This window comes from Propithecus coquereli, unplaced genomic scaffold, assembly GCF_000956105.1.
Source record: "Propithecus coquereli isolate 6110/MARCELLA unplaced genomic scaffold, Pcoq_1.0 Scaffold296, whole genome shotgun sequence".
Classification (NCBI taxonomy): domain Eukaryota; kingdom Metazoa; phylum Chordata; class Mammalia; order Primates; family Indriidae; genus Propithecus; species Propithecus coquereli.
This window is the reverse complement of record NW_012148574.1, coordinates 2,359,284-2,376,827: the sequence shown is the minus strand read 5'-3', so window position 1 is coordinate 2,376,827 and position 17,544 is coordinate 2,359,284. Positions and strand designations below refer to the sequence as shown.

The 17,544-nt window shown below is 48.9% G+C and overlaps 1 protein-coding gene across 1 annotated transcript; it reads right to left on the bottom strand.

Annotated features, from left to right (window-relative positions):
- Positions 1-3,715: 3,715 nt before the first annotated feature.
- GALR1 (galanin receptor 1) lies at positions 3,716-16,637 on the bottom strand. Its single transcript, XM_012648885.1, has 3 exons — positions 15,972-16,637; positions 11,692-11,757; positions 3,716-4,036 (listed from the first exon to the last, which is right to left on the bottom strand). The coding sequence occupies exons 1-3, from the start codon at positions 16,635-16,637 to the stop codon at positions 3,719-3,721; spliced, it is 1,050 nt and encodes a 349-aa protein (XP_012504339.1). The 3' UTR covers positions 3,716-3,718.
- Between the last annotated feature and the right edge of the window lie 907 nt (positions 16,638-17,544).

Sequence of the window (17,544 nt, the reverse complement as noted above, 5' to 3'; positions counted from 1 at the left end):
GACGCATTCCAATGCACAGTAACTCTCCTTGGTCGTGCTTGCCTTAGGCAGAAACGGCCCACGGCAGAGACGCCTTAAGCATTTTAAATTGTTCCTCAGGCTCAACTTTTCCATTTCTAAAAGAAAAAATATTCAAATACAGTTAACTTAAAATCAAATACAATTACACGATTTGGTAAGTTTTTCTTTCCAGGCCAATAAGTAACTGTCGGAATTTTAGGCCACCTACTCTTACTATATATTAATATAATCTTTTAAAATAAACAAGTGATTAATTAAACAAGTCATTAACATCTACTTGAGAAACACGCTGTTAGGCAACATTTTTAATGACCAAGAAGAATATGATTGCCTTTAATAGAAAGCCACTTACAGATTGAAAACATGGAGAAATTTGCAACCAAAATTTACAAATCTTAGGTAGTAAGTTTCCAGAGGAAGTAGCCACCTTGGTAGATTTTCCCAATTCACATGATTATGTAGTTTACGAACATGTATAACAAATCCTTGTGCACAATAGGTTATTTTACTCCATGTGGCACTGTTTCGACACAAGCATCTTGGCCGTGTGTGGAAAGGAATGATCGCTTGGACGGGCTCTCGCTCCTGCTCGGAGCCAGGCTGATCCCGGCTTTCAGATAACATTGGAATTATCACCGACTGTCTCGAAGCATCTGAGAGGACCGAGCAAATGCAATAACCTGCAACATCCCAATTTAAAGCTGAGTCACAGGTTCTGAGTCTTGCATGACTCATACAATCCGCAATCATCTGTCCTCTCCCCTCTGCCTCGCTGCACCTGGGTTGAAGGAGGAATTTCACTATGGCAAATATTTGAGTGAAAAAGTCTGGATAGAAGTGAGCTGAGATAAAAAGATAAAAATACAAGAGATTGGGATGGGGGTTTTACTCCCAATGTGGAAAATGGTGGTTTTACTCCCAATGTGGAAAACGAAACAATTTAGTTAAAAGTAAGAATAATTTACCTAAAGTATGCAGAAATGACCTCATTCCCCCACACTGCTGAGCACATACGTGGTCAGAGAGGCACAGAGAGAATCTGTCTAACGCATCCCCAGGGAGTGTGGGACGAGAACGTGTTTCCAGCCATGTCCCTGTTTGCTTCAGAAGGAAACTGGAATTGTTGCTTATATATGTGAAACAGCAAGTGTTTCAGCATTTAAATATTCCAGAGTCTGTCTCCTTGTGTGAAAGCAAAAGGCCTAGAAAAATAACAGCTGCCTGGGGGACTGAGGCACCGAGACGGCCAAACCTAAAGACAGAGCATCAGTTTTCTTTGAACTAAACTGAAAACGTGGTTCTCAAGCAGCCTGCCTTCAAAGGCACACACGTCTCTGCTCTCAGCCTGGCTGCTGGGAGAAAAAGTGTGCATCTGGGAGGCCATCTTTATTTAGGGACAGAAAAGAGGGTGTTTCCGAATTCGCCATGTTGATTATATGTCGGGAGAAAAACTACCTGGGAGGCAGGTGTTTGGCAGAGGCTAGACGCTCCTCCTACGCTTCTCCGGGTCATTTAAGTCTGTTACAAGTTTTTCTGCAACTCCTCATTCACAAACTTCTACGTAGGTTTAGATCTTTGCAGGACATAAGTTATTATCAGTGTCAAAATGTGTTTTAGAAGTAGACTTGACCTGCACTCTGAATAAGAGAAACTGATTAGAATGACCACGTAGGGAGTAGATCCTATATAACTATAAAATGTAGCAATTCACATTGACATGTACAAAGTTGGAGGTTTGCAAGCACTGGTTCTTACTCCAGTGCTGGGTCTGTAGCTTCTGACATGCCAATAGCGGCTGGGAAGGACCAAGGGAATAAACATCGGTAAATGCATCGTGCTGAAGCTACTGTATTGTTTCAATACTTCCATTTATAAGCTTACGAATCAGAAGAGAACAAGGGATAGCCATGGTGCAAGAAATCATTCCCATTCATGCGAGTTCAAACGCAGGAGGCACTATTTGTACAGCGACACGAATTCACACATAAGGAAGTTGTTCTGGCGTTTGCAACGGCAACTTCAAATTCCACAATCACATGAGGTATCGTTTTCAGGATAAAATATCTCCTATATTTAAATAAAGTGCAAAAAGCTTTTCGTGCAAAGGACTTAACAATGTTCTTTAAAATACTCACACATATGCACAGCTTCTTTCCCCAGCCAACAAACATGAAAATGTATTTATTCACCACCCTTTCTAACAATTTTCTTCTATCCAGAGAGTTATACATATCATTGCAAATGTAAACACTGTTCACTGAAACATAATTAGTGCAAATAAATCCATGAGCTAGAAAAGTTAACATGCCAAAGGCTTACATTGAGTTTGTTATTTTATCTAAAATTCGCTATTTACATGGAGTCCTGATCCGGCACAGGTATACATTACGCAAAATCCTTCTTAAAGAAATCTTCTTGCTTTTGTGTCCTGATAAAATATATCAAAGTCTTGCAGTCTGAAAATTATTTTTCTAACGTAGGATAATTTAATATCTTCATACCATTTCTCATTGTAAACACAAATCAATATGAAATTGTCATGAAAACTACATTTGAAACTCTGGTGGTGATGGTTTTAACCCCAAATTAACATTTCAGAGTGAATAATATTTGGAGGAAATGTGCATTAATCGTTAAATTACAAATTTAATGAAAAACATGTATTTGTATAAGATATCGCTAGGTATATTCATTCACCAGATTTGTTTCCTTCGCGTGTTATCTAACGATGCATGCTAATGCTTCATGTACATGGCATGACCATCACTTGCCGCGACCGACTGAATTCTGTCTAGTCTTTGGCCTCAGACAGATTATTATCTACCCATCATCCTCACTGGCTCTTTAACTCTCTTTTGAGTAGGTTCCATTCAAGGTATAGCTCATATCTCTATAAAGTACAAACATAAAATTTCAATACCCATTTTTATTCTGAAAAACTCATTCACAGCTTCCACTATTAGCGTAGCTGCTCTTGGCACTTTCTTCTGACTTAGTTTAGGTAACCGAACGAACCCTAAGGTCGCAGGACAGTTGCTAACTGGCGGTGCCCACCGCTGTAGCCGACGGGCACCGCTGCCGCACTGCGCTCACTCCGGAGATAACTTACTGCACCCCGTGTGGGCTGGCGGACGCCGCATGCCCCCGGAAACTCTGCACACTGTTTGCGAGAGGGAGCAAACGCAACCTGTGCAGACTTCAGAAAGCCTTCTTTCCACTTAAGAGATGTGTCTCTATATAAATGGCCAGAAAGATAAGATTCATCGTTGTGTGTCCATGATCATATTTTAAAACATGGTTTATAATAGTACTTCTTCTCTTAAAATTAAAGCATACACTTTTTTCTAAATAAATTTGCTTTAAAATGTAGATTCACAAATATTCCTGACCATATTTACGGGATCGGTCCTTATTCTATGAAGAACTGGACATGTCTGCAGCATTCTATGAAACTTCCATTTCTTAACAGGCATTTTCTTTTGTTTTTGAAATATAATTTAGAAATGAAATAAAGTTGAAAAATAATGTTCACTACACCTGGGAATTTCCTAAATGGATCAAAGCACTTTTTAACACAAGAGAAACGTAATTAAAATACTGCAAATTGTTGTTAGCAAGCCGCAGCGCTCTGTAGGTACTTCCTCCGCGCGTCTGCCCCACAGCCAGGGAGACTCGGCGACAAGAACACTCATCGTTTTCACACGTGGGTGCAGTTGGTCGATGGCGGAGTGTCTATTCGACTTTTATTCTCTCTATTATCGTTGAGAGATGATCCTTTGCGCATGTGGCACTTGAACACTTGCTTGTAGGCCTTCCTGAAGTTTTCGGAGAGAAAGGCGTATATGATGGGGTTCACCGAGGAGTTGCTGTACGCCAGGCAGTGGGCGGCGACTCGGAAGAGGAAGGACGCGGGTGTCAGCGGGAACTGTCCAAACTCAGCCCAGAGGTGGATGATGTGGTGCGGCAGCCAGGACACTCCAAAGACCACGACCACCACCAGGACCGTCTGCGCGGTCTGCAGGGGGAGAGGGGGCGGGGGAGGAGAAAGGAAGAGGAAGGAAGAAGAGGGAGAGGAGGGGGAGGAAGAGGAGGAGGGAGAAGGGGAGAAGGGAGAGGGACAGGAGGGAGGAGGAGTAGGTGGAGGAAGGGGAGGAAGAGGAGGAAGAAGAAGAGGAGGAAGAGGAAGCAGAGGGGGAGAGGAGGGAGAGGAAAATTAGGAGGAGGAGGGGAGAGAACAGGAGGGGGAGGGGAGGAGGGGGGAGAATGCATCGATTACTACAGAAAAAGAATCCAGCATTTTAAAATACACGCAAAGAAAATTTTATGTATTTTTTCGTGAGATGAAGACAGATGCTGAATCTATTTGAGGTGTTCACCTTCGCTTCGTGTGAAACTTCTGCTCGTAACTCCCTCAAGACCGGCCGTCACCTTCCACCGCAGTGTTTGTATGATGTGTGTGAAACACGTGTGGGTTGTACAAAGCACGCTTTCAGTCAGGGAAGTAGAAATGTGTAAAGGTTAAAAGACTAACTTTTAAACAAGCAAAACTCTTCCACGTGGCAGGCACCAACGTGTCACCGTCGCCGGCGATGAACCTCAGACGAACGCTGGACTTTGCTCCAGTCCCCTCCACGGACAAGTGTGTTTATTTCTCCTCGTTAAACTCTGGCAAATTAAAGACCCAGCTAATTAACGCACCCATGCGTTTCAGAGCCATTTCCCTCTCAGTCTAGGGACGCATCAGCCGCCTTTGTTTTCTTTCATTTTAACCCTTCCTTCGCTGCTCCTAAATCAGAAGCACTTGGCAATCGCAGGGGTCTGTGTGTTTCCTCTGCGATTTCCACTGGGCGAGAGCTGGGAGGAGGTCGCCCTGCTGAAGGACCTCGACATAGAAGGACGCTCGCCCCTGTGCTCACGCGTGTGCGCCGCGGCGTGGACGCACCTCCCTGAGGGGCACAGACCTGCGGGCCTTAGGCCGACCGCCCCTGCTCCGTCCGCGCTGAAAGGCAGCAAGTAGGCAGCTAACTCTGCGATTAACTGAAAACTGGTCTCCACGGATTCAAACAAAAGACCATGTTCTATTCTATTAAAATGCATTCATTAAGGGGGCATAAGATTTTTTAAACTATGAAATACAAAGCAATCAGCTGGTTCCTTCCTTAGAATTGTTGCCGTCCTGCACCAAGTGAAGTCCGAGAACCGCGCAGGGCCTCTAGCGCCGGGATGGCTGCAGCGGAACCCACGCTGGAAACGCAGAGGGACCCATCACGGGCGACATGCACTGTGTCACCGGGTCCCTCAGCAGCCCTGTGCAGCAGACGCTGCCATGACGCACGGGTGTAGACGAGGAAACTGAGACTCATAACGGCCAAGGCAAGAAAGCACCAGAAACCAGGCCCATGTGCCCCCGGCCTGTGCACAGAAAGCAGGTGCAGGGAAGAAGCAGCCACAGCCGCGAGCGTCCACCGACCTTGTCTCCGCTCCGGCAGCCGTGCGGGTGGGCAGGGCCCAGGACACAACCTGTGCCTCAGTTTCCTACTTTGATCAGACAGGACCCCTCTCGTCTCCCCCGTCCACGCGGCCAGGAGTTTGCCCCTCGTGGCCAAAAGGAACATCAGAGGCATGAGAGGTACCGACGTCCAGCCCCTGCCCAGAGCCAAGCACAGGCTGTGACATCCCAGGGAGCGCTCGCACGCACGGCGTGGAAACGTGCTGTCTTCCTGCCTCGGCCGCGGGTCCCGCAGACCAGGAAAGCGTGGGCGCCTCGCCCTGGTCTCCCGCACGTTGCAGGGCGCTGTGGGACCTCCGCACGCCTACCAGTCTGCTGTCCCTTCTTGACGGAAACAGCCCGACCGGGACGGATGAGGCGGGGAAGGAAAGGAGGGAAGGAGAGAAAGATGGCAACGCACGGAGCTGGCCTTTCCTGCAACTTCGCACCGAGGGAGACCCGGACGCTGGACGGTGGCCTCTGACCGGGAAATCACTGTCGCGCCGCAAACTCCCCCCCCGCGAAACGCGGGCCCCGCACCCTGCGGGACTGTCAGAGACGCACGGCAACTCCACGCAGCTAGAGGGGTCCCCACGGGCGGAAGGACGCGTCTTATCCCTGCTCCTGAATTAGAACCTACCGTTGTAGAAACCGACACCCAGAATGTAACTGTAGGAGGCCGAGTCTTCAAGGGCTGACTCCGGGTAGCAAACTGAGATGTGAGCAGAAGTTTGTCAGAGAGGTGGGCCCAGGAGCCAGGAAGCCACAGCCAGGGCCGGGCAGAGGGCAGAGGACTCAGCTGGACTGCAGGTCAGCGCGCAGCCCGGAGGGCAGGGGGAGCTGAGCTCACCGTCCAGACGCGGCCCGGGCTGCGCAGGGCCCCGGGACTGGCAGAGGTCTGCGGTCCGGCCTGGCCAGGCTGTGACCCGGCTGTAGCACCTTTGCAAATGGCGTAAGCTCGTGAGCCCAGAGTCCTCATCTGCAAAGAGGATGAACCAGTGAAACGATCCCCAGACTCTGTCTGGGCCACTTAAACTCTGCAAACAACTCAGGTATAAAAACCTGAGTACAGGTTTTATAGGCCTCAAGCTCATGTATTGAAGCCACTTACAGCATGAGACATGCAGCAAACATAATTTGCTCGCATATATTAAGGGAGCGTCTGCTATCAACCCATTTATCTATTAGTGTATGAGAAATGCCATTCTCACATGACTTAATTAAAGCAATCTAGACATCATTATACCTACAAATAGAACAGAAAACATCATCTCTTCTTTCTATGACAATCAGCCCATCATTCTACCTCATAAAATAATTACCTCTGGATATTCCATTTCATTGCTTCTTTTAGGAAATTTTTACTGAGTACAAACCTTAGGGCAGAAACAGGCCCCGCAGCTTGCTGGCGAGATGCACGGACAACCGGCGGTGTCCCCGGGGACGGGACATTTCCCAGGCGGTGTTTGCTATTTGTGTGTTGTAATCCATTCAAAATTCACCTCCACATTTTTAGTGATCACACTGGTCTTCTCAGAACCACAGACAAGAGTCAGGTTCTTTTTCCTGGTCTACTGGTGGCTTCGAAATGGGACAGGCTCACAACTTGCAGTATACACATTGGGAAAGATTACTCAGTGGGTGTTTGCATAAACCATATCATTCATCTAAGACTGTTCCCAAAGGAGTCTAATAGGGTGTTTGTTGGCACTGACTACGCTCCCAGCTAAGTATCTCTGGGGATTTACTGTTTTCTCTGTTTCTTCAAGCATCTCCGCCCATGGGGGGTCTCTCAGCCGGGACACGAATCGGTGGCCGGCACATGGGCCCTGGGCGGCTGGTCCTGCAGTTCTCGAGCTGACTCCGGCTCAGCTGCTGCAACATGAAGACAGCAGACACATCCACGTGCATAGGAGGAAACAGTAGACGTTTCCTTCCTTCTTCCCGGCAGCAGGTGTGCACGGGCCCCCAGCACTAGAGACCTGAGAAGCTGGGAGATGGGCAGGAAGACCCATGTGGGTGGAAAACCATCCTTCCCAATTCAATACCGAGTCCAAACCGTCGGGCTTAGAGAGCCCTGTGCCTAGCGCACACCAGCTAAAGTTATAGATCTGGCCAAAATGACGCACGGCACTAATCCCAACCCTGGGATTTCAGCAGATATGTTTGCCCATCACTACCTGATATGAATCTTTTTTATAAATTCAGATATCTAGGACCCCCAAATGGCTGTGATTCAGCCTGTGGACGTTGCTAGATAGTTACCTAGGAATCTGCCTTTTTAAAAAGATCAAGAGGATGTTTGGAAAACTACTGATGAATTACATTAAAGCCACAATAAAAGCGAAGTTCTCTTACCCACCGTGGGTTAAACACAATCCACTCAATACGGACCCCTCAGGCTGAGGCTGCTGTTCCCCCCAGAAAGGTCTGGGAAAGCTGCTTCCTGTCTCTCCAGACACATCGGACTGCAACGCAGGGAACCCCGCGCTACAGAGAATGAGGCAGATCTTTCTTTTTTTGTTGTTTCATTTTTAACATATTTTCTCTTTTCTGGCAGGATCATCGTCTCTGCCAGAGATGCAGTTATGCCCAGTGCACGTATTACACTTTTAATACTTACCTGCCCGTTACCTTTCGACGGAGAAAAAGTCATCACTGAAAATTACGTACTAAATCTCCATCCAACTCTCATCGTTCCTGAGCTTAGCCCTTTCCTGGCAGGGTTTCTTTGTGCAGCTTATGCTGGAAGTATCTAAATAACGTTAATCTCTCTTCTCACTGGGAGATGCTCTTTTCAAGTCATCTGAGACATTTGTTCTTTCTTCAAAGAATTTTACTCACAACTGTGTCTAATGGAACTTGGTTGGGGAGAAAAAAGTGACTAAAAGACAAGAATGATAAAAAAAAAAAAAAAAAAAAAGCATTTCACAAACTATGTAAGTGACAGCCAAAAGTTGCTGAATTACTTCAAGCCAGAAGAAAAAGGTGACTGATCACAGAATCCAGCGGCTGATGGGACATCAGGAGGTCATTTAGTCCAATTTTCCTCTGAGAAGCAACCAGCCGGTACAATTGTCTATCCCATTTCCAAATCTTCCAAGGATTATTTAAGAATCTGGTTTTACTGTCCAATTAGCCTTGTGCCAGAAACATTTCTTTATGTCTCTTAGAGTTTAAGCGAAGCACATAATCTATGTCAGGCCTCTATGCTACTATTTCTGCAACAGAAATGCATTCTTCTCATGTGCTCTTCTCCAGACACGGAGAATAACTGTTCAGCCTGTTTATCGTGAAAGGGCAAGCTCTCCAGCCCATAATATTAACAATTACAAATCTTGACGGGAAAACCTGTAAGACAGTGCCATGGTCTGAATGTTTGTGTCCCTCCCAAAAATTCATGTGTTGAAACCTAATCACCAGGGTGATGGTATTAAGGCTGGAGCTTTGGGATGTGATTAGGTCACCAGGGTGGGGCCCTCGTGAGTGGAATTAGTGGCCTCCTCCAGGAGACCCCAGGGAGCTGCCCAGCCCCTGCCACCAGGTGAGGACACAGAGAGAAGGTGCCACCTGTGAACCAGGAAAATGGCCCCCACCAGACCCTGAGTCTGCTGGCACCTGATCTTGGGCTTTTAGTCCAGAACTGTGATAAATTACATTTCTGGTACTTATGAGTCTGTGGTGTTTTGTTACAGCAGCCTGAACAGACAGGCGAGTGCAGCACAGAGGAAGGAAACTGCTTGGCGGCTGAGGGGAAGCGCTGGAAGCAAACGGAGCAGAAACGAGCAAACTACCAGGGTCTGCCTCACATGCGCCTACCGTCCGTCAAACCGAGACTGCGTGCGCAGTGACGGCTGTGTGTGCTGGGACCCGGGGATGGCCACTGCCTGCCTTCAGGGACCCCACCATCCGTTCCGCCTACTCCGGGGAACTGCTGTCTTTCCTCAGCTTCTCTTCTCCCTTCTCTCCACCCCTCTCTCTGCCGCCTCTCTCCACCCCCCTCTCTCTCCACCCCCCTCCCTCCACCCCCCCTCCTGTCACTCTCTTAGACACACACCCCACGAGCACGGCCACATTTATTTGTCCTGTGCAAACAAGGAGGCGATTAAACGTATCAAAAGAGACCTGACAGCTGTTCGGTGCCTATTAAGGGTCAGAGGCTGTGGGAATGGAAGAGAAAATCCCTCCTTCAAATGCAAAAGCCTCCTCATATGGTAAGAATGAGCAAAAGATAATCAAATATAAATACCTATTTATTTTATATATGAACACATACATATACACACACATACATAAACCTAAATATTTGTGTATGTCTATATATGTATGTGTCTGTGTATATGTGTGTGTAACAAAGTAAACTAATCACTAATCTTTAGGTTTTTTGTTGTAAAATAGAAAGTTTTCTAATCATTTCTTGTAAGACCTATTTTCCTTTTTTAAGCATGTTGTTCTTCTTTGAGACCTTTATAATTTCTTTCCAATATTTTTTCAAATACAGAGGCTAAAACTAGTCATAGACACACATAAGATTCAGAACCTGTTAAAGAAATGCTGTGTTTCATTTCTTGTGGCAAGCATAAAATATTTTAAATCATTAATAAACTTTTACCTTATATCCGTAGTGTCTTCTCTGTTAAAGTTCAGCAAGCCCAATCCCTCTCTAGGAAATTAATTTCCTCCTCCTCTGACTCCAAACACTCACCACGTTGAACAATCCTTTGGGGCTTGCGTATGTGTCTCTGTTACTACAGTTATAAACAATCCTTAATTGTTTTTAATGAGTCATTTTCTTAGCCATGAGAAGTACGGTTCAGAGGAAAACCTAGTATTATAGATTAGAAAAATGGAAAAATTCCACCATAACAGCACATTATTGAAAACAGAGGAGGAAAATACCAACTTTTAGGATTTATTTCATTCATATAACTTAGCCCTTGGTCAGCTCTTATAAAACTGAGCCTAGGAGCTGGAAATGAAACATACGTAATTGTTCAGACATAAGAAAAGATCAACAAAGGAAGCTGCAACAGAGGCTTGTTACTTATGTTGCACCTTTTATTCTCAGGGGTTATCCTAAAAACTGCATGGCTGTATTTCTAACAGGAGCTCATTTTTTGTTGCCAGAAAAAAATAAAGTCTTAATGTTTGTGCTTTTTAACCAGTTCTCTGCCATTCATTGTCAACTCTAGAAACAGATGTATTTGCAGCCACAAACTGTTGTTCAAAAACAAGGAGAGTCAGGAGGAAGAAGAGCTATCCTTTATTTTAGCAGAATTTTTTAAGTAAATGTGATTATCTACACTATAATTTCTGCAAATTATATATGTCATTGATCATAATAAATATTTAGAAGGAAAAACAAGGTATTCAAGATGTTATTTGTAATATTCGTGAGTTAAAATGTCTTGTTATAATCTCCTCCTCTCTAATCATATTGTCTAATAATCTCATTCTACCTTCCAAAATCAGAAATCATATAGATATTATTCGAGTCAGACTTATATGAATCCTGATTAGTGAACTAGTTGTTCCACAAGATGTAAAACGTAATAACCGTCAGTGAGTGAGCTGCTTTGATGGCGTTCAGGAGAAGGTGGCTTGGATCAGGCTCGGCGGATGAGGACGATTCTCAGTGGTGGACCTTCCCTCAAGTGTTCCCCGGGCTTTACCTCTTTGCCCCCTGGGCCGGCACCAGCACAGGTGTGGGTGGGAGAGACAAGGACGGCGACCCGCTCCCGGGGCTTTAGGAAGGGATTATAACCAGGTCCTCTCAACTGAGAATCAAAGCAGAGCCTCCAGGAATCGTACTGGAGAAGGTCCATGGATGCGAGGGCTGTACCGTCACGCAAATTATACACGTCCGCAACTCTGCGCTCTGTCCCAGCCAACCCAGACATACCTCCCGACGAGACTCAGAACCCAAAAAATCCCCATTTCCTTCCTCTCCAAACCGCACCTAACTTTCATGTGGCACAGTCACCGGCAGAGCCCTCACCGAGACCCACGCTCTGTTCCCGACTGGTGACGCTGTGGTAAGAGACTCGCTCAGACATCTGGACCAAGAACCTAAATTTCACAGGCCTTGGAGGACGTGAGGATGATTTAAAATAAAAATAAACGTGAGGATAATTTAAAAGATAAGCTCTAAAAAGCAACATATATACATTTGTGAATATTACCTTTTTCTTGGATGCTTCCGACTTCTTTGACATGTTCTTCAACTTTTTATGCAAATGATTAAGGACCTGGAAAACATAGACTAATAAAGTCAGTCTGCCTCTCATCTCACGTTCTGCAATGGCAGTATCATTATTTATAAAATCACTAAAATAAGAATATACATTAGGCGACAACATAGCAATAGGTATGAATTGCCAAATGCATCTGTTTTTCTAACAATTGGGAGCGTCCCCGGAAGACCAACATGCATCAGCCTGTAGCCGTGGCATCTGTCTGCAGAGACAGCTGGCGCACCAGCTCCGGGGTTTTGTCCAGAAAGAGGCACGCCACGACCCACTCGTGCATACTTACCGGTCTATCTCCTGCCTTGGCTTCCCCCAGGAGTCTACATGGTAACAATCACCAGGTCCCTAATAAATGTTGGGTGCAGTATAGATCCCAGATACATTGAAAGACTAGAGACCTGCCCTCTGAGAATTCACCATCCAGCGCGGAAAGGAAGCAAGTGAACAAATGAACGTAATGTAATCAGATGTTTCTCAGTGCAGCCCAGCCACACAGCGCCAGCATTTGTGTGGATGTATTCCTTCTGTTTTCTTCTTAGGGCCGTCTCCACTGCAAATCTTCTTAAAGCAGGTTAGCGCCCCGCGCTACTCTTCTCAGTGTAGTTTGTTCAAATCCTACCCACCACACAACGCTTCAGACAAATTACATTTTGGGAACTCAGCATCACTGATGATATGCAGACTGTTTTGCGAGGTTTTACTAACGTCTCCTTGAGACACACTCCCTTCCTTAATTAGAGAAACTATCTTTGTATTCTCTTGCCAGTGTAATATTCAGGAGAAATGATATGAAAATGTTTGGTTTTGCATATAGGAATTTCCAACATGAATTTGGTCTCATACGATATTGCCAGCCCTGCAGAACCGTTACTTGAGCTCATCTTTATATCCTATCTTAGGGAAAAGCTAGAGAAAATTTAGCCTCTGAATGACTTAGGGCTTTGGATTGTCTATAGGTTGCTGAGTGAGTCTCTCAAGGAACCAGAAGTTACGTTCCAGCCAGTTGTTTTTTCCCTTTGGCACCGCGGCTTGTAAATAATTTAATGGAATTGACTTATTGCAGAAGCCGGCTCCGTTCAGCTAGAAGTAGCACCTCTGGAGCAATTAGTCATTGCTACAGGATTCATTTACCAACCTTCCACGTCCTATGCAGGCTAAGCAGCCTTCATTGGGGTATAAATTCCGGACACCAAATTCTCTGCCCAACTGAAATACTTCTCACTTCCTGAAACAGCCCAGCACCCTCTACAAAAGGACAAGTTTTTACTTGCTACAGGAGCATTGGGGACCGCTCTCAATGCATTGATAGTGCATCAGCTTGCTGTTCTGCCGACAGAAAATAGGGTAACAACAACTGAAGGTCAGGTGAAGATAGAATAGGAGCTTTCTTTTTGCAGGAACAATCGAGGACATCTTTCAAAGGGAAAGGAAAGGGCCAGAGCAGGCAGGACCCGCCTGAGAGGACATGGCTGGCGAGGCAGCCCTGTGCCAACTTCCCAGTGGGAAACTGCAGGACAACAACCGCCACCGAGGACAAGGGGCACAGGGACAGGGAGAGACCAGAGGAGAGGCAGCATGATGACATTGGAGATGGTCTCCTGCAGAGGGAATCAAAGCAGATCATCCAAATGTATCCAGCCTCCTTCTGCCGCCGAGGTCCGCTCATTCCTGCCAACTTCGGGCTGGACACAGCTCAGTACCTTCAACACACCTAAGAATGCTGACTGCTGTTGGATTTGTCAGTGGAGAAAACACTCCAGTGTGTTTTCCTTAGCTCTGTTTCTCTTCAATAGCCCATACTATGAGCACGCAGTGACATATCGTGATGCATTCCAATCAAGGTTTTGTCATCAAAGAAGAAAGCCTGCCGATCATCATGAGAGATATGATTACATTTCTTCAGGAGACGGTGACAGTGTGGTGATATGTCTCAATCATTGTGTAGGTTTGGGGGCTTGCCCAGGAAGGTACCGGCTCAAACTCAAACTGAGGTCATGCTGGTCACATCCTGGGGATTCAGAACAACTTAATGGGGGAGGCACCCTGAGAGTTTGCCTGCATGTTGGACAAAGGAACTTATAAGACTTGGGGAGCAGAAGGCAACTTATTAAGTTTTATAAAGGGGAAAAACACACACACTGTAAGGTCAGGTGCCTTTTTGACCATCTGTGATTCTCTGCGTCGGCCATCAGACCTGGTCCTTGGATAAACAGCGAGTCCTGAACCTACCACTCAAGCAGCACAATCCTTAACTGGATAATGAACACTTAATGACCAAACCAAAGAAAAGCAACTCGAAATAACTTGTTACCTTCACCTATTCATGAAGGCCCTGAAATGAATTTACAAATACTACCTTGAATTCAAAATATTTTTCCAATTATGCTTAAAAGCAAACCATCTCCCTATTTTAAAAATCCAAATGATCTACTAAATTTTAAAAACTATTTCCAAAACTTTGGCTTCTATGTGACTTTTTTAAACACTGAAATGACAGTGTAGCCTCATTTGTCCCTAAAAGTTTACTTTGTCATTTCCGTGAAGAAGTTTCAAGTTATTTTCCCTAAAGACTGTGGGGAGAGGAGGAGGAGGATGCTCCAGTTCTACTCCAGTCATTAGGAATTTAAGAGCCAAATATTTTCAGAATCCCTCTCACCCCTGCACGTCCTCCCCTCCTCAGGAGATTGGGGATACCTGCTGAAATCCTTCCCGGACCATTCACCAGCTCCGTAAACTGAGTCCATTGCTCTTTTCCCCAAAACTCTTTTTCTGTGTCAATGAAGCAAAGACAAGAGCCGCCATCACGGAGTCTCTGTGCAAGTTAAATGAGATGGTGCACGTATCGGATAACTGTGCTGTGTAGAGCAGTCTGCATTTTGCATTTGCAGAAGACTAAATTAACAAACCATTTTCCAAATGGCTACGCTACTTTCCAAATTCCCTGCCTCTACCTCATTTCTTCATATATAACCTTTTTGTGGAGGCCATTCTTTGAGATAATATCCAAAACATTATTATTCAAAACAGACACAATCTACATGGACGATACAGGTGCTGGGGGAACAAGGGGCATATATTCACATTTTGCTGGGAGAAACTACGTTATGAATGGAATATGAGAAGCTATTGTTCTACGCAGTCTGGTTGTTTATGGTCCTGCAGCCATAGCCTTAGGGGAAACAGCATGAGAGACAGAGAGACGTTTAGGTGGAAATTTCAGAACCTGCTTAGGAAAGTCTGTGTGTCACAGGAGGAGGCTCTGGGGAGAGTGAGCTGCACACACCGGGGTCCAGCCGTGAGCTCCGGCACATAACTGTTAAACACGCACTCTTACTTACTCAAGCATAAACAAGCTGTGTCAATGGCTCAAGACTTTGTGATCAGTATAAAATCTTCAAACCTTGTGTAATTAAGGAAAGAGAATGTGAGCTTGCTGAGCTCTGCCGGGCTACAGACAGGGAAGACAGAGCATCTCCCCAGGAAGGGGAACCATCTCGCTGGAGCCAGCTGTGCGCGCCACCGCCTCGCTCTAGGGCCGGGGTTTAGATCCACCGCCTGACTCACTCAATACCGCTGCCACGATTTCTAACGAGGATTGAAACGGGAAACACGACAGCTCCAAAGTTCTCTGGAGACTTCGGTTAAGACTCTGGGAAGAAATACTGTTGTACCACTTAGGTTTAAAAAGCTAAATAAAATGTGAAGCTCTGCGCGCCCGGGGCAGGGGGCGGCATGGAGCCGGGGAGCGGGCGATGGGGACGCCGGGGCAAAAGGCCGGCTCTGGTGGCCCCACGCTCTCCAACTCCTGCGGGCGTCCGGCGATCGCCACGCAGGCCGGTAGATGCAAGAGCTGCTGAAGCAGAGGGGTTTCTCCTGCCGAAAAGTAGGCGTGCAGCGCCGGCCCGCAGCAGAGGCAGCCTCGGGGCGCGGAGGGCTGCAGCGGCGAGGAGGGGCGGGCAGGAGAGCGCTGCTCTACGGGACCTGGAAGTGAACTGCACACTCCCCCCGCGCGACTCAAACTCCAAGTAACTTTCTTGCGCAGCGGGCGCCGGGCACGCGCTGGCAGAGGGAGGGCAACCGGGAGTGGGGAACGTTCCCTGTACCAGTCAGCCCGAGCGCCAAGGCTAAGGGCTCGGGCGCGGGGACACGGAGATGCCCGGGCCCCGTCGCCCCTCGGCCCGCCCCCCGCGTCCCGGCCCGCGCCCCGCCCCCACCTTGGCATAGCAGAAGCAGATGAGCAGAAGGGGCAGCAGGTAGCCGAAAACGAAGGTGCACACCACGTAGGCCTTCTTGTGGCGCTTGTTGGGCCAGTGCTCCCAGCAGAAGGTCTGGTTGCTGGCGTTGGGGTGGAAGAGGCCCTGGTGGTACGCTATGGGCGAGGCCATGGCGATGGACAGCGCCCAGATGGAGCCCACGCCCAGCAGCGCGTTGCGGGACACCCTCAGGGCGGAGGCGCGCCGCGAGTGCACGATGGCCACGTAGCGGTCCACCGACATCGCCGCCAGCGTGAAGATGCTGACCAGCATGGAGACGGTGAAGAAGTAGTGGACGAACTTGCAGATGAAGGCGCCCAGCACCCAGGTGGGCAGCGCGTACACCGTGGCCTGGAAGGGGATGCAGAAGAGCAGGTAGGCCAGGTCCGCGACGCTCAGGTTGAGGATGAACAGGTTGGTGGTGCTGCGCGGCTTGCCCGGCTTGCTGCGCGCCAGCACGGTGATCACCAGGCTGTTGCCCAGCACGCCCAGCGCGAAGATGAGGCCGAAGACCACCAGCGTGATGAAGTTCTCCACGCCGATGCCGAAGAGCGGCCTCTGCTCCGCGGCCGGGGGCTCCGGGCCGCTCGCGTTCCCCTCGCTGAGGTTCGCGGCCGCCAGCTCCATGGCCTGCGGGGTCGCCCGGGGCGCGGGCAGCGGGGCGCGCCGGGGAGGAGCGCCTGTGCCTGCGGGGAAAGTGGGCCCCAAGGGGCGCCGGGGGTCCCAGCCCAGAGCACGGAGCGCGCGAGTGTCAGAGCCAAGCCTCCCGTGACGGGCACGACAGCGGGCGCTGCGAGCCGGCAGCTGTGCCTGACGCCACCGTCCCTGTGCGGGGTCCTTCTGCGAGAGGGCAGGAACGCGAGCCGGAGCTGGACCTTCCCGGGAGGGGGCGGCGGTGTCGGGAGCCCCGGTGTCCCCTGCCCGGGAGCCTGCACCCGCTGCGGCCGCCGAGCCGGGAGGTTGAGAGCCCCTGTCCGCCTTACCAGCTCGGGTCCCTGCTGGCGGTTTTCCCTCGCTGCAGGAGTGGCTTCGGGCTGCACCTGTTGCTCCGAGCGGTTCCTTCCCGGCGCTCCCAGCCGCTCGGCGCGGCTCGGCAGGGGGCTGGCGGCGCTCCGCGCGCGCTCCCGCCGCTGCCCGGGGCCGGCCCCTCCGACCTCCTGGGCTCTTGCGGATGCCCCGAGTCGTCCGCAGGGCGAGCGCCGTCCGGTGCCTCCCTCCGGGGCGCGGAGTCCGGGGCTCCGAGGAGGGCCGCTCTGCTGCAAGTGAGAGGCGGCGAAGGCAGCCGGCTGCAACCTGCACCCCCCAGAGGTCGCGGCGCCCAGCGGAGACTGGACGAACTCGAATGAGGTGGGTCCCCCCCGCCTCCGCGCCGCAAGCCGCGCTCGCCCCCGCCGTGCGGACCTGCGGCCGGCGAGGCGGGGCTGCCGGGCAGGGGCGAGGGCGGCGGAGCGCGCGGGGCGCACGGCTCCCGGTCCGCCAGCGAGGGCGCCTCCCGCCCGGAGCAAGCCCGGGAAAGCGAGGGCTGGCGCCTGCT

Bases quoted from the DNA above. Each gene is read 5' to 3' on its own strand.
- GALR1 (XM_012648885.1), bottom strand. From the start codon at position 16,637: ATGGAGCTGGCGGCCGCGAACCTCAGCGAGGGGAACGCGAGCGGCCCG. The intron at 11,758-15,971 runs GTGGGGGCGGGG...TATGTTTTCCAG, and splicing joins TCTGCTTCTGCTATGCCAAG to GTCCTTAATCATTTGCATAA. The intron at 4,037-11,691 runs GTAATATTCACA...CTCCCCCTGCAG, and splicing joins CGGAAGCATCCAAGAAAAAG to ACCGCGCAGACGGTCCTGGT.